At 34.7% G+C, this 13,846-nt stretch overlaps 1 protein-coding gene across 3 annotated transcripts in view; it reads left to right on the forward strand.

Annotated features, from left to right (window-relative positions):
• The window catches only part of LOC136032125 (trypsin-1-like), a 60,412-nt gene that overhangs the window by 23,586 nt on the left and 22,980 nt on the right, over positions 1-13,846 (forward strand). For all 3 annotated transcript variants that reach the window (XM_065712296.1, XM_065712294.1, XM_065712295.1), the window contains exons 3-4: positions 331-382; positions 6,735-6,897. In XM_065712296.1, coding sequence (XP_065568368.1) covers positions 331-382; positions 6,735-6,897 — 215 coding nt within the window. The remainder of the gene's footprint in view (positions 1-330; positions 383-6,734; positions 6,898-13,846) is intronic.

Here is a 13,846-nt window from a genome sequence, read left to right on the forward strand (position 1 = left end):
CTTCTCTTTGAGGGAAAAGTATTTTTGTATGTAAAAATGGTATTTTCAGACAAAACATACCAACAAATTTGAAAACTGCCACATAGATTTTTAGCACAAAACACATTTGTGTTGCAATTTGTCCTGTCTCAAACCACAGAATGACTTAAGTTTTACAGACTAAATATAGCCTACACTCATAAACTTATTGTTGTTTCTGGATAAATTCTAATCCCTCTTAACGTTTCTGGGTAAATACTCCTCTCTTACCCATGGAAAACCTACATATTTCCAGATTAGGTCTCGTATTAATATTATTATCCTTTAACTCAGGCATATGTTTATTTTCAGATTGACAACAATGCATGGAAGCGATTTACGCGAGTTAGTTCCTGTAAATGCTGTAAGTGATTACGTTAATAATGTTGTTAATAATGTTAATAATGTTACGTCAATAATTTTGTTGCTTTACTGGCTCTTTATTAAAATAATAATTCTAGATCTCCTTTTCTAATGTTTTCTGATTTCAAAGTCTGAACCGTATATTTTACAAAATTAAAATCTATGTTCCAAATTCAGGAGATCCAAAACACAGAAAAAAGTTTTTTGGCTGTGACGCTCAAGTTTTTTGGCTGTGAGTTTTTTGGCTATTGTAAACCAAATTTGTATGCTGTTTTCGGTGGCATAAACTGAATTCCAGTATTCCGAGCGAATTCAAAATTATTCAATTTTATGGCTTATATCTCCTTTTCCGTTGACGAAAAAAGAGACAAATACAAGGGCTCCATGTGATAGCTCAATAAAATAATCCTCTTCTGTCATTGTGAATTGCAACAAGACTAGATAAAAAAGAACATTGCCCACTTATGGGTGTGTGTCCCTATTTATCTTCGTAACGGTACAAGAGGACAATTCTGACTTTATCGTTCGATTCCTCGTACTGGGTCTACCCAGTTCTCACGGTTGTGAGTTTACCCTCGTACTGAGTTGGCCTGAGCATACAAAACAAACAATTCCAAAGTACGGCACAGCTGTAATCACGGATAAGGCACCGAAATCTTTAGATAATTTTCTTTAATCTATAGTCTAATTTTCTCTTCAATCTAAAATTCTTAGATAATTAAAGATTTTGGTGTCTTATCTGTGATCGCAGTTGTGCTATACTTTGGAAGTTCTATTAAGATATGGATTTTATTTATTTGTTTAGTCTTTTGTACTTTTATTTCTTTCTTTTGTTTGTGTTGTTCTTTGTCTATTTCTATAGATGATTAACTAAGTTTTATTTCTTTTTTTGTCCCCGTTGATAAAGACTCTCGGATGTGGAGTTAAAATATTTGATTTTTTTTAAATTAGTGTTTTGTTGTTGCTTTTTTTTTTAGTACGGTTTTAGTATGCCTATCACAGCTTTATTTAAATTAAACCTTTTTCTCTTTTAAACGCTCTATTGTAAAACGAAAAGCGGTGTTGTCTAAGAAATTGTCTAAGAAATTATTTATGCTGGATTTTTTTTAAGAGGACTGCAATTTGAAGCAAAAACTAAATAAAATGCCTGTTCATATTAAGGTACAGCCACAAAAATTGCCTACGAGCTCTTTTCCTCTGAACAGCTTGAACCTTAAAACCTTAGTCTCTGAGAAAATGGACCCCAATGCACAAGCAAAATTTTATTTTTGGGAGTGTAGACCCCCAAAACAATTGTTGCCCAAAATGGCCAAAATTTTTTTTATTAGCCTGAAATTTTCAAGGATCCTTGCCCAGACTGAGAGGAACTCACGTTTTTGTTTGGAAGGGCGAGGGTATTAGATTGCCCAATAAAGAGCTAAAAATACTGTTGTAATGATCAGTTTGTAAATGGCAACCAGTTAATCCGCGGGTCAAGAGAAACCTATTGTAAAAAATTGGCTATGGGACATAGTCCCCACAAAAGTGGGGCCCATAAAGGATCCGAAACTTTTCTGATTAGCTTAGGATTTACTTCCTTAATTCTTTGGACCAAGAGGAAACCAACCCACAATAACTATTAAAAAATAATTGGTTCACCGAAAAAGGCCAAAAAGGGGCAACAATTTCTTTTCTTTACAGATTGAGATTTAACTTCGCAAGTCCCAGGGACAAGTAGACCCTAATGTGTAAGAATAATTTTAGCATATACGAACAAAGAAACCTCAGCAAAGATAAAAACTATTGGAAGCGTTACTTGTCTCTAACTAATATTAAATAAAAAAACAAGTTTTTTTAACTGAAAGTAAGGAGCGACATTAAAACTTAAAACGAACAGAAATTACTTCGTATATGAAAGAGGCTGCTTCCTCATAAACGCCCCGCTCTTTACGCTAAAGTTTGACTCTGTCTCTCAATTCTTCTTTTTAAAACAGTCAAAAACTTTAGCGTAAAGAGCGGGGCGTTGATGAGGAAGCAGCCTCTTTCATATACGAAGTAATTTCTGTTCGTTTTAAGTTTTAATGTCACTTCTTACTTTCAGTTAAAAAAACTTGTTTTTTTCATTTAATTTCTGAACGTTTTTGAATCAATGCATGTTTTGATTTTGGCTCTCCGCAGAGGAATAATTAAAACGAAATTTGCATTTTTTTTTTTTTGGCTAAATGGCTTTCTCATAATTTTGATCGAATGATTTTGAGATAAAAAGAGCGGGGGAGGAAGCCTAGTTGCCCTCCGATTTTTTGGTTAATTAAAAAGGCAACTAGAACTTTTAATTTTTTACGAATATTTTTATCAGTAAAAGATTTACGTAACTTATAAATTAGCTTACGTAAAGAACTTTTGTATTCTCATATTTTTATTACATATATGAGGGGGTTCGCCCCCTTGTCAGATCCTCGCTCTTTACACTAAAGCTTAAATTTTGTCCCAATTCATTAAGAATGACCCCAGAATCACAAAAGCCGTAGAATAAATAGTTGAAATTACTAAAAATACTTTAACGTAAAGAGCGAGGTATTAGGAGGAGGTGATCCCCTCAAATGGGTAATAATTTCTGTTTGTTTTAAGTTTTAATGCTGTTCCTTACTTCCAGCTGAAAGAACTTTTTCATATTTATTTTTTCATTGTGTTTTTAAATAATGCTAGTAAATCCTGCGCTTCCTTCATGGAGATTTTCTTCCCCCATGACAAATTATCGATGGAAAGTTCCCCCAGCATATCTTTCTCTTCTCAACCCCTCCCCCAACCAAAAAAATCCTCCTGAAAACACCTGTACACTTCCCAATAACCAAAACTATATGTAAGCATTGGTCAAAGTTTGTAATTTGTTGCCCCTCCCATGGGGACTGTGGGGGAGTAAGTCGTCCCCAAAGACGTAGTTATAAAGTTTTTCGACTACGCTGAATAAAATGGCTATCTCAGAATTTTGATCCGTTGACTTTGGTAAAATAATTAGCGTGGGAGGGGGCCTAGGTGCCCTCCAATTTTTTAGTCACTTTAAAAGGGCACTAGAACTTTTCATTTCCGTTAGAATGAGCCCTCTTGCAACATTCTAGGACAACTGGGTCGATACGATCACCCCTGGGGAAAAAAAAAACAAACAAAAAAACAAATAAACACGCATCCGTGATCTGCCTTCTGGCAAGAAATACAAAATTCCACATTTTTGTAGATAGGAGCTTGAAACTTCTACAATAGGGTTCTCTGATACGCTGAATCTGATAGTGTGATTTTCGTTAAGATTCTATGACTTCTAGGGGGCGTTTCCCCCTATTTTCTAAAATAACGCAAATTTTCTCAGGCTCGTAACTTTTGATGGGTAAGACTAAACTTGATGAAACTTATATATTTAAAGTCAGCATTGAAATGCGATTCTTTTGATGTAGGTATTGGTATCAAAATTCCATTTTTTAGAGTTTTGGTTACTATTGAGCCGGGTCGCTCCTTACTACAGTTCGTTACCACGAACTGTTTGATTACTGTCATGGTTGTAAAAACCTATTGCACAAAAATCGTCGTTCTTATTACGTGATTAAATAAAAAAAAACTAATTTTTTTAGCTGAAAGTAAGGAGCGACATTAAAACTTAAAACGAACAGAAATTACTCCGTATATGAAATGGGTTGTCCCCTCCGCAATCCCTCGCTCTTTACGCTAAAGCTTTTAGTTGTTTTAAAAAGTAGAATTGTGGCAAAAAGTCAAACTTTAGCGTAAAGAGCGAGGGATTGCGGAGGGGACAAGCCATTTCATATACGGAGTAATTTCTGTTCGTTTTAAGTTTTAATGTCGCTCCTTACTTTCAGCTAAAAAAATTAGTTTTTTTTATTTTATTTCTGAACGTTTTTGAATTAATGCGTGTTTGGTTTTCGCTCTCCGCACATAAATTATTAAAATGAAATTTGCATATTAATTCCTTTTTTGGCTAAATGGCTTTCTCTTAGTTTTGATCAGACGATTTTGAGAAATAAGGGGTGAGGAGGGAGGCCTAGTTGCCCTGTAATTTTTTGGTTACTTAAAAAGGCAACTAGAACTTTTAATTTTAACGAACGTTTTTATTAGTAAAAAATATGCGTAACTTAAGAATTAACTTACGTAACAAACTTTCATAACCTTATATTTTTATTATGTATACGAGGGGGTTTTTACCCTCGTTAATACCTCGCTCTTTACACTAAATCGTAATTTTTGTCCCAATTCTTTAAGAATGACCCCTGAATCAGAAAGGCCGTAGAATAAATAGTTGAAATTACTAAAAATACTTTAGCATAAAGAGCAAGGTATTTATCTCCTCCTAAATACCTCGCTCTTTATGCTAAAGTATTTTTAGAACCCCTCATATGCGTAATAATCTCTGTTCGTTTAAAGTTTCAATGCTACTTCTTCCTTTCATTTGAAAAAACGTTTTCATGTTTATTTTTCATTGTTTTCTTATAGTAATGCTAAAGAATCCTGCGCCCTTTTCATTGAATTTTTCTTCCCCCATGACAGATTCCTCCAAGGAAAGATCCTCCAACATAGCCCCCTCTCCTCAGCCCCACCCCCAAACAAAATAAAATCCCCCTGAAAACGTCTGTACACTTCCCAATAACCATTACTATATGTAAACACTGGTCAAAGTTTGTAACTTGCAGCCCCTCCCCCAGGGATTGTGGGGGAGTAAGTCATCCCCAAAGACATAGTTATTATGGTTTTCGACTATGCTGAACAAAATGGCTATCTCAAAATTTTGATCCATTGACTTTGGGAAAAATGAGCGTGGGAGGGGGCCTAGATGCCCTCCAATTTTTTTGGTCACTTAAAAAGGGCACTAGAACTTTTCATTTCCGTTAGAATGAGCCCTCTTGTGACATTCTAGGACCACTTGGTCGATACGATGACCCCTAGGAAAAAAAAAATAAACAAATAAACACGCACCCGTGATTTGTCTTCTGGCAAAAAATACAAAATTCCACATTTTTGTAGATAGGAGCTTGAAACTTCTACAGTATGGTTCTCTGATACGCTAAATTTGATGGTGTCATTTTCGTTAAGATCCTACAACTTTTAAGGAGTGTTTCCCCCTATTTTCCTAAATAAGGCAAATTTTCTCAGGCTCGTAACTTTTGATGGGTAAGACTAAACTTGATGAAACTTATATATTTAAAATCAGCATTAAAATGTGATTCTTTTGATGTAGCTATTGATATCAAAATTCAATTTTTTAGAGTTTTGGTTACTATTGAGCCGGGTCGCTCCTTACTACAGTTCGTTACCACGAACTGTTTGACAATTTCAAGATACTTGTGTTTGTAAAAATACGTAATTTGAGCAGGGCTAATTTTTAGACCATCGTCAGTAAAATTTATAGATACAGTAGTTACGAATTAATTGTTGTTTCAAAACCAAAGTTTATATTTTTTTTTGTATCTTTTTATAGTCCCATTTTAATTGGTATGAAAATAAGAGTTGACAATTAAGCTTTATTAAAAGCAGCACTTGCATCACTTCATGACGTTACATTTTACCCTAGCATATAGGGTAACTGGTTTTAAGATTTTTTAAAAAGTTATTTCTTTGTTATAGCCTATTAATTTTACTAATTCTTGGTAGAAAAAAGAGAAGAAAACAACCTAATAGGTTGTTGATTAGGTTGTTGAAATTTACCTATTACCCCCTCGTAATAGGTAAATGTTGTTAGCGTAGCGTCCAGCTTACAAGAATCTTCATACCTTTAAAAATTTTAGATGTAAAAAGAACGAGAATCTAAATTCTGCATGATTGGTTTCCTGTTTAGAAACTTAAGCCTTCAAACTAACGGAGGGTTTTGTCCCAAGTTTTTTTTTTGAAAATAGTATTTATTTTTTTGTCCCTGCATTGAACTTGTGAATTTGATTTAGATTTAGCAACATTACTTTACAGCACTATGTTTTTTCTGTCCGTTTATTTTAAGTCCCGAAGCACCTAAAATAGAAAATTGAAAATTTGCGCATGTTGTATGCGTATATGTGGTCACAGGTGCCAATTAGGGGACAGTGGGGGTGCCCTAGACCTTGAAAATATCTTTTTTGTTCCTGTATACAAAAAGTGAAAAAAACCATACCCCTCCCCCTAAATGCTTGTGACTTGGCGCTGATTCTTAGCTAAAGGTAGCTAAAATCAGGACTAGGAAAACTTATAATATAGACTAATATGTTTCTCTCCAAACTAAACGACGCAGGGGGTCTTTCCGTGTTTTATTGGTATCTGGAAGAAAGGTGTCCAGGTACACCTCAGACATTTTTGATTGGCACCATAGTAATGCAGAATAATTAATAGCTTTTCTTCGAATTTTTCAGCCTGTGGAGTGACAAGAAGAGAGCAAAGAATTGTTGGAGGAACTCCCACTATAGTTTTTGCTTTTCCATGGATGGCTGGTCTTTTATACAAAGGGAATCTGTATTGTGGTGGAGCTTTAATCAACGATAGATATGTTCTTACAGCAGCACATTGTGTTGATGGGTAATACATACATAGATATTCTTTGTTGATGTTGTTGTGCTATCTTACTTCTCTTAATAATATTTCAACTGCAGATTTTCAAAGTAATTTTGTTGCTGGAACAGGCTTATTGTTCAACTTAAAACGTCAATTTTCACCGTTCTTGGCTACTTTTAGGGTATAATTTTAAACCAAATTGAATTCATGGGCACTGGAAAGGGATAGCCTGGGGTAATCAAGCCTCCGCCCTTGGAAACAAGAACACATTTAAAAGGATGCATGAAAATGAGAAATATTCCCATTTAAATCTTTACAAAAACAAAGCTCCCAATAGCACTTGCCCCCCTTCCCTGGGGAAGCTTCCTGGAATAACTCATGACCGCATTTAAACAACACAAATTCAATAGAGCCTCGTAAATAAGCAAACAACAGAACATTTTAATTTAGACTATGAGTAGCTACAAAGTTTTAAACCTCTTTAGCTACATTGCACCCCAATTAAACGCAAATTTGTCTATGATACTTTAATCCGACCTAGCTACAACTGCAGCTTATCCTATTACATAGGGATTGGAGTTCGAAGTTACTGAAAAAATTGTTTATCCGCTATAATTTTCGAATTACACTTAAATTCTTGGTCATAATGACAAAATGGGTGATTAAAACAAAGACCGTGTGTTAAGGCACATATGCAGAATGTTTTAGTGAGAGGGGGCCTGATTATGTTTTTTTATTTTAATCTGGATACCAAGTACTAAAAAGTTCATGAAACTTTTGGATTTTAAGGGGACAATCCTTGAGTCTCTCCCCTTCTGTGTACGTGCCTGATGTCTGATATTTACTTTATTAATAAACAGAATTATAAACAACAAAGAGAGATAAAACTCTACAAAAAAAACCTCAAACGAGACGACGGCCAGTAGAGACGAACGACTAAAACAACGCGGATATTTCGCCTGTATCCAAACAAGGCGTCCTCAGCACAAGATAAAAAGAAAACTAAACTAAAACAAATAAAAACCACCACCAATAATAATAAATACAATTGTCGCTACTTATCCACGTAGGGAAAAGAAGCTATTCGAGTTACTTCAATGAGAATCAAAGAGCAACTGAGGAAAAATTATGAAAATTGAAACGTAGTTAACTAAAATTTTTAACTAAAAAGTAACTAAAAATTGTAACTAAGTAACTAAAAGTAACTAAAAAGTAACTAAAAAATTTTAACTAAACATTGTTAACTAAAAAGTTAACTAAATTTTTTCCTCAGTTGCTCTTTGATTCTCATTTGTTTTTATCTGTATATTGGTGGTACTTATTTGTTTTTGGCTTAGTTTTTTTTTTATCTTGTGCTGAGTACGCCTGGTTTGGATACAGGTGAAATATCCGTGTTGTTTTAGTCTTTCCTCTCTACTGGCCGTCGTCTCGTTTGAGGTTTTTTTTTGTAGTTTTATCTCTCTTTGTTGTTTATTGTCATGTCTGGCCAGTTCGGCTTAAGAACTTTTATTAATAAACAGAATTATAACTCTTTACATTTTACATCTACTGCACTGATGGATAAACATACGTTTTTGTTGGCATGCAGTGGTAAGATTTAACCATTTTTTAAACACACCAAAAAATAGTATAATAAATAATTAACAAAAAAGAAAAAAACATACCACAAAAAAACACAAAACAAAAAAGATCCATCGTCTTCACATTATCCCCTTCAAGACAAATATATACCTTCCGACAACCCTACTCCCTCACTACCACCCATCTACCCACTCCTCCCTACCACCTCCTATCTCCTCTCAAATAAATATAATTTCAATCATTCTTTATTAAATATTCTTTTAAATTTCTCTTAAACTCTAGAAGATGCTCACCCGCCCTGATACTCACTGATAGAGAATTCCAGACTGTAGTTCCAAGAAACTGCAATCGAAATCCTGATCTTGGGCTACTCCTTAGCTCAATCACCAATTTATGACTATACGTCATATCATATTCATGAATATCACTAGTATAACGGTAAGTGTCACGAAAAACACTTGGGACTAAATTATGCACGCACTGGAAAACAAAAACTGCTGCTTGATGATCCCACAGTTGGCCCACGTTAAACAAATTTAAAGACTTAAAAAAGCACTTGTGTCATTCGTATCCTTAATATAATTGCCTGCTTGCACATATAAGATATTGCATGAGAGAAAGAGAAGATTTCCAAATAGAAAAACAGTTTGAATAAATAATGAAATAAGGTGGTAAGATTGTTTGTTATTCCTGTGAAAAAGTTCGACTAGCACAAAAGCTTAATTTCTTGTGTACTCTAAATAGCTATGGAACACATAGACTAGTATAGTACTGCTAACGAGCATTCTTCTTGTCATAAAATCCAGCAAGAATACTTGTAAAATAAAAAAAAGAATAAAATAATTAAAACAAAAACAATTAGGTTATGCGAACAAAAGATAGAGAGCTAGAACTTTGCAAAATTAACATTAAAATTATAAGGTAAAAAGGGAGTAAGGGGGGGTGGTTGGTGAGGAGATTCACTGATTGATTCTGTCAACTGTGTACGTTGTAAGGGATAAAAGTTTTTCTACATTCAGCGGGAACTTTTATTGGGGCAGGAAGGGGAATTATTGTTGAAGCAGAACGCGGGAGGTGGGTCGAAGAGGTGAATATTGACTAGGGAAAAGAGGAGTTGTCCGAGGGTTATGAAGGGTATTGTTAGCGAAACGCAGGGAAGATAAGGTTGGATTAGTTTCTCTTATCCAATCCCTGTATTTGTTTTTTCCATAGACAAGAAGTATGTCATATTACATGCTTCTTGTCTTTGTTTTTTTTTTACAAGTGGAGGGAATGTTTAGACAGTGCAAATCCCATTAAGGGCTAATGCTCATTTCACGAGGTAACAAATCTCAATTCAAGCATTTGTGCTGAATAGAAGACTCGAAATAAGAAACAACATATTGTGTAAGCACTTAAAGAATGGGTGCGATGAAACACATTACCAGAATACACAATTAGTTTATAATCAAACAGAAAGCCTGCCAAAACGGTGAAAACTTCTTTATTTGTTCTTGGCAAACTTTCATTGAATAAATTAGTTTTGGTGACCTTGAGTACTGTTTTACCTTAGGCTTTAGAGCGTCCTCTCTTTGCCGAACAAACAAATGTCGTATTATTCTACCTAATTTGTTTACCTCACTTTACCTTACTTTTACCTTGCTTTTACCTTACTTTATATTGCGTCCTCTCATTGCTGAACAAACAAATTTCGTATTATTCTACCTAATTTGTTTACCTCATTTTACATTGCTTTTACCTTAACTTTACCTTACTTTACATTGCGTCCTCTCATTGCTGAACAAACAAATTTCGTATTAGAAAGTAGCTCTCAAGATTCAACGAAAAAAAAAATCACCAACAGAACATATAAATAGTAGAAAGTAAAAATTAGAAATAACATGTAGAGTGCTACAAAATTGAAATGTCAGAACGAAAATTTGACAAGAAAAAAAACTGCTTCTATTTTGATACCAAGATACAATAAATGACAGCACACCTTTACATAATCGTCTTGCATCAAGGAAGAACAGCAAAAAAAAAACAAAAAAAAAATAAATAAAAACATCCACCAGAAGCCCTATAAGGACAGAGTGTCCAACATTAGCAACAGTAATCATATGTGTCTTAGTAATATACCTTAGATTAGTAAGTGTGAATATCGGATTGATCAAATTAAAAACAATATGGACAGGGGCGCCATTTGGGGGGGGGGGGGCAGGGGTGGGCAAATGCCCACCCCAGATTTTCCAGGGGGCCCAAGCTTCCACCAAAAAGGGTCCTTTGCCGGCCATAATAATAACACTATTTGCTATTAACCATTGTAAACTTTGAAAGCAGGTTAGATACATAATCTAATTCTCAAGTTCTGTCAAATTCCCCTTTCCTAGATGATTATATTAATATTATAAATTCTGAATATTTGAAGTAATTCCTCTAAGTTGATAGACTAAAATAGGTCAGTTCCTGGCCTATAATGATGGAATCGTTCCTTGTTATCTTCCAATTGCACTATATAGAAGCAATTACGCGAGCGACGAAATCGCTGTCGCAGCGACTCCATGCCGTTGCCGTCGACTTGGTTATTTCTCGATCGCGCACCCTGATTCAGGCCACAAGAAGCAAACTCACCGACCTGCGTTCAGATGCTTCGCTTTTCAAGAAGGCTAAAGAGTTTGCAACAGAACTCGAAATTGAAGTACCTGCTGTGAATGGACCCGCGAAAAGACCCTCCTCTGTTGGTCAGAAAGGATGATCTTGAAGAATTCAAAAGATCACTAAGCATCGGAAACAATTTGTGACAACTTTGACGCTAGGAAAGAATTTCATCGAATCTGGAAATTGGACTACTCCTTTGGCGGATGAAATGAAGCAAGAATACTTCAAAACTTTTGACCGTCTACTAGCCGAATTTGACAGAAGGTTCACAGATAACTTGCCAGTGCTGAGTACGCTCGAAGCCTTGGATCCAAGCTCAACCAAGTTTATGGACACAGAGCTGCTCAAGCTTTTCTCTTCTCTTTACTGCGAGCTGGATATCGACAACATTCTTCTCGAATCTCAAGCTGGTATTGCCAAGCGTTTCTTGCTCAATAAGGAGAAAAAGCCGGAAAACTTCCTAGACATCGTCGACCATCTTCAGGCATTACCAGTGGTTTATATTTTTTTTTTCTTGTTATGTTTTTCCTTTTTGTAAACATATTTGATCTGGAAGATTTCTGCTGAACGGACACTGAGATTTTGGTTACAACCCTCAGCATAACAATGAAGGTTACTTTTACCAACGTATTGTTTACTTAAATAAGAGCCAGCCTGTAGTCTGGTTGAATTTTCCACTTTCAGTTTAATCACTTAACCTCTTTGATTGTATTCTTCGTTGTTATAATTAATCTTAGAGGTCAGTGTGGCTGAGTTCCACATTTGGTTACAGTACATTTTCAAGCAACACATGGGTGCTGAAAATACATTTTTACTTAGAATATTCGATCAATGTGCTGCCAAAAGCCGGATTTTTCTTACGCGACACAAAGTGAATCGGGGGGGGGGGGGGGGCAGATGGACTTCATGCCCACCCCAAGATTTGGCCCAAATGGCGCCTTTGAATATGGAACAAAGTTTCTTTTAATTAAAGATAGGATAAATAAACGAAAGAAGTCTACATGCAACGAAATTAAGCAACCTAGATGGGTTTTGTGATTTTTAACTAGGCTTGCTGGTGCTCTTTCTTTAATGATTGATAAAATGATCAATGATTAATGATTGAGCCAAAATTGTTGATAATGTACTCTTAAGAAAAGAAAATCAAACGTGCCAAATGTTACATTAGAACTGGCCCAATGAAATTTGTTGAAATAAAGCACCACATCAACAAGATAGATACAAAATTTCCCTTTGTCTGATCCCTTCCCTCTTTTCTCACACACATAATGGAACTGTTTCATTTCAAAGCAAGTTTTAAAAACTTATGAACGGAATTCTGGGAATTTCTATATTTTCCCCCTGAACAGACATGTTTTTTTTTGTTTTACTATTATTTTCCCCCCAGGAGGGATTGTATTTATCTAGTTGTCACTTTGAAAAAGACTTAATTTTTTAGAGTTATAAAGTATAAAGGTGTGAAATATATTGGCTTTTGGTAATCAAAATTATAATTAAAAATATTAAATTTGATTTTCTAATTCTTAGCTTTAAGGTTTTACTTTGAACAAACTACTTTTATAATGCGTTACTTTTTATAGCCGCTAAGTCTGAAGGCATTAAATATTTTGGTGTTTGATGACTAAGTTCTAAACTGTCGATATTGTTAAAAAATATCCGTCCAATGCTTCGTTATTGCTCAACAGAACTGAATGCTGGGAGTTTATATCTTATTTTTTTTTCAAGTTGGCTATTGTTTTGTGTTTTTTTTTGTAGTTTCTCACTTTTTTCATTTTTATATACTTTTACCTTAATTGACATACTTTTCATTGTCTTTAGAAAAATGTTTGTCTCTAAGCTTCTAAGCTTCATTAAGTAAAAAAAAACAAGTTTTTTCCACTGAAAGTAAAGAGCAACATTAAAATTTAAAATGAACAGAAATTATTACGTATATGAGGGGGTTGCCCCCTCCTCAACACCTCGCTTTTCACGCTACAGTTTTTCGGCACTTCAGAAAAGTTACTTATTGTTCTAATTAAATGGCTCTTGTGTTTTAGGAATCGTTTTTAAAGAATTGTGCAAAATTTAAACTTTAGCATAAAGAGTGAGATGTGGGGAGGGGCAACTCTCCTCATATACGTAATAATTCATGTTCGTTTTAAGTTTTAATGTTGCTCCTTACTTTCAGTTGAACAAAACTGTTTTTTTTAGTTAAGTTCTGATCTTTTTACATAATGCCAGGATACTTTTCGTTTCCGTTAGAATGAGCCCTCTTCCGAAGTTCTAGGCCCACTGGGTCGATACGACCCTCGTGGAAAAAAAAAACAACAAACAAATAAACACATATTCGTGATCTTTCTTCTGGTAAAAATTACAAAATTTCACATTTTTGCAGATATGACTTGAATCCTCTATAGTAGGGTTCTTTGACACGCCGAATCGGATGGGGTAATTTTCATTAAAATTCTATTACTTCAAGAGCGTCTTTGTCGCTTTTTCGAAAATCAGACAAATTTTCTCAGGTTCGTAGCTTTTGATGGGTAAACTAAACTTAATGAGACTTATATATTTAGAATCAGCATAATAAGCCAATTATTTTGATATATCTATTGGTATCAAAATCGAGTTGGACCGGTCTTTACTTACAGTTCGTTACCACAAACTATCTGATTCCCCATCAAAATCCTAACAGAGATCATTGAAAAATTTATCTTTTTTTCTGTCTTACCAAAAGTATTATATTCATAGAACTTTATAGTATCATGAAATGCAATTA

The sequence above is a fragment of the Artemia franciscana genome, chromosome 10 (assembly GCF_032884065.1).
Source record: "Artemia franciscana chromosome 10, ASM3288406v1, whole genome shotgun sequence".
NCBI lineage: Eukaryota > Metazoa > Arthropoda > Branchiopoda > Anostraca > Artemiidae > Artemia > Artemia franciscana.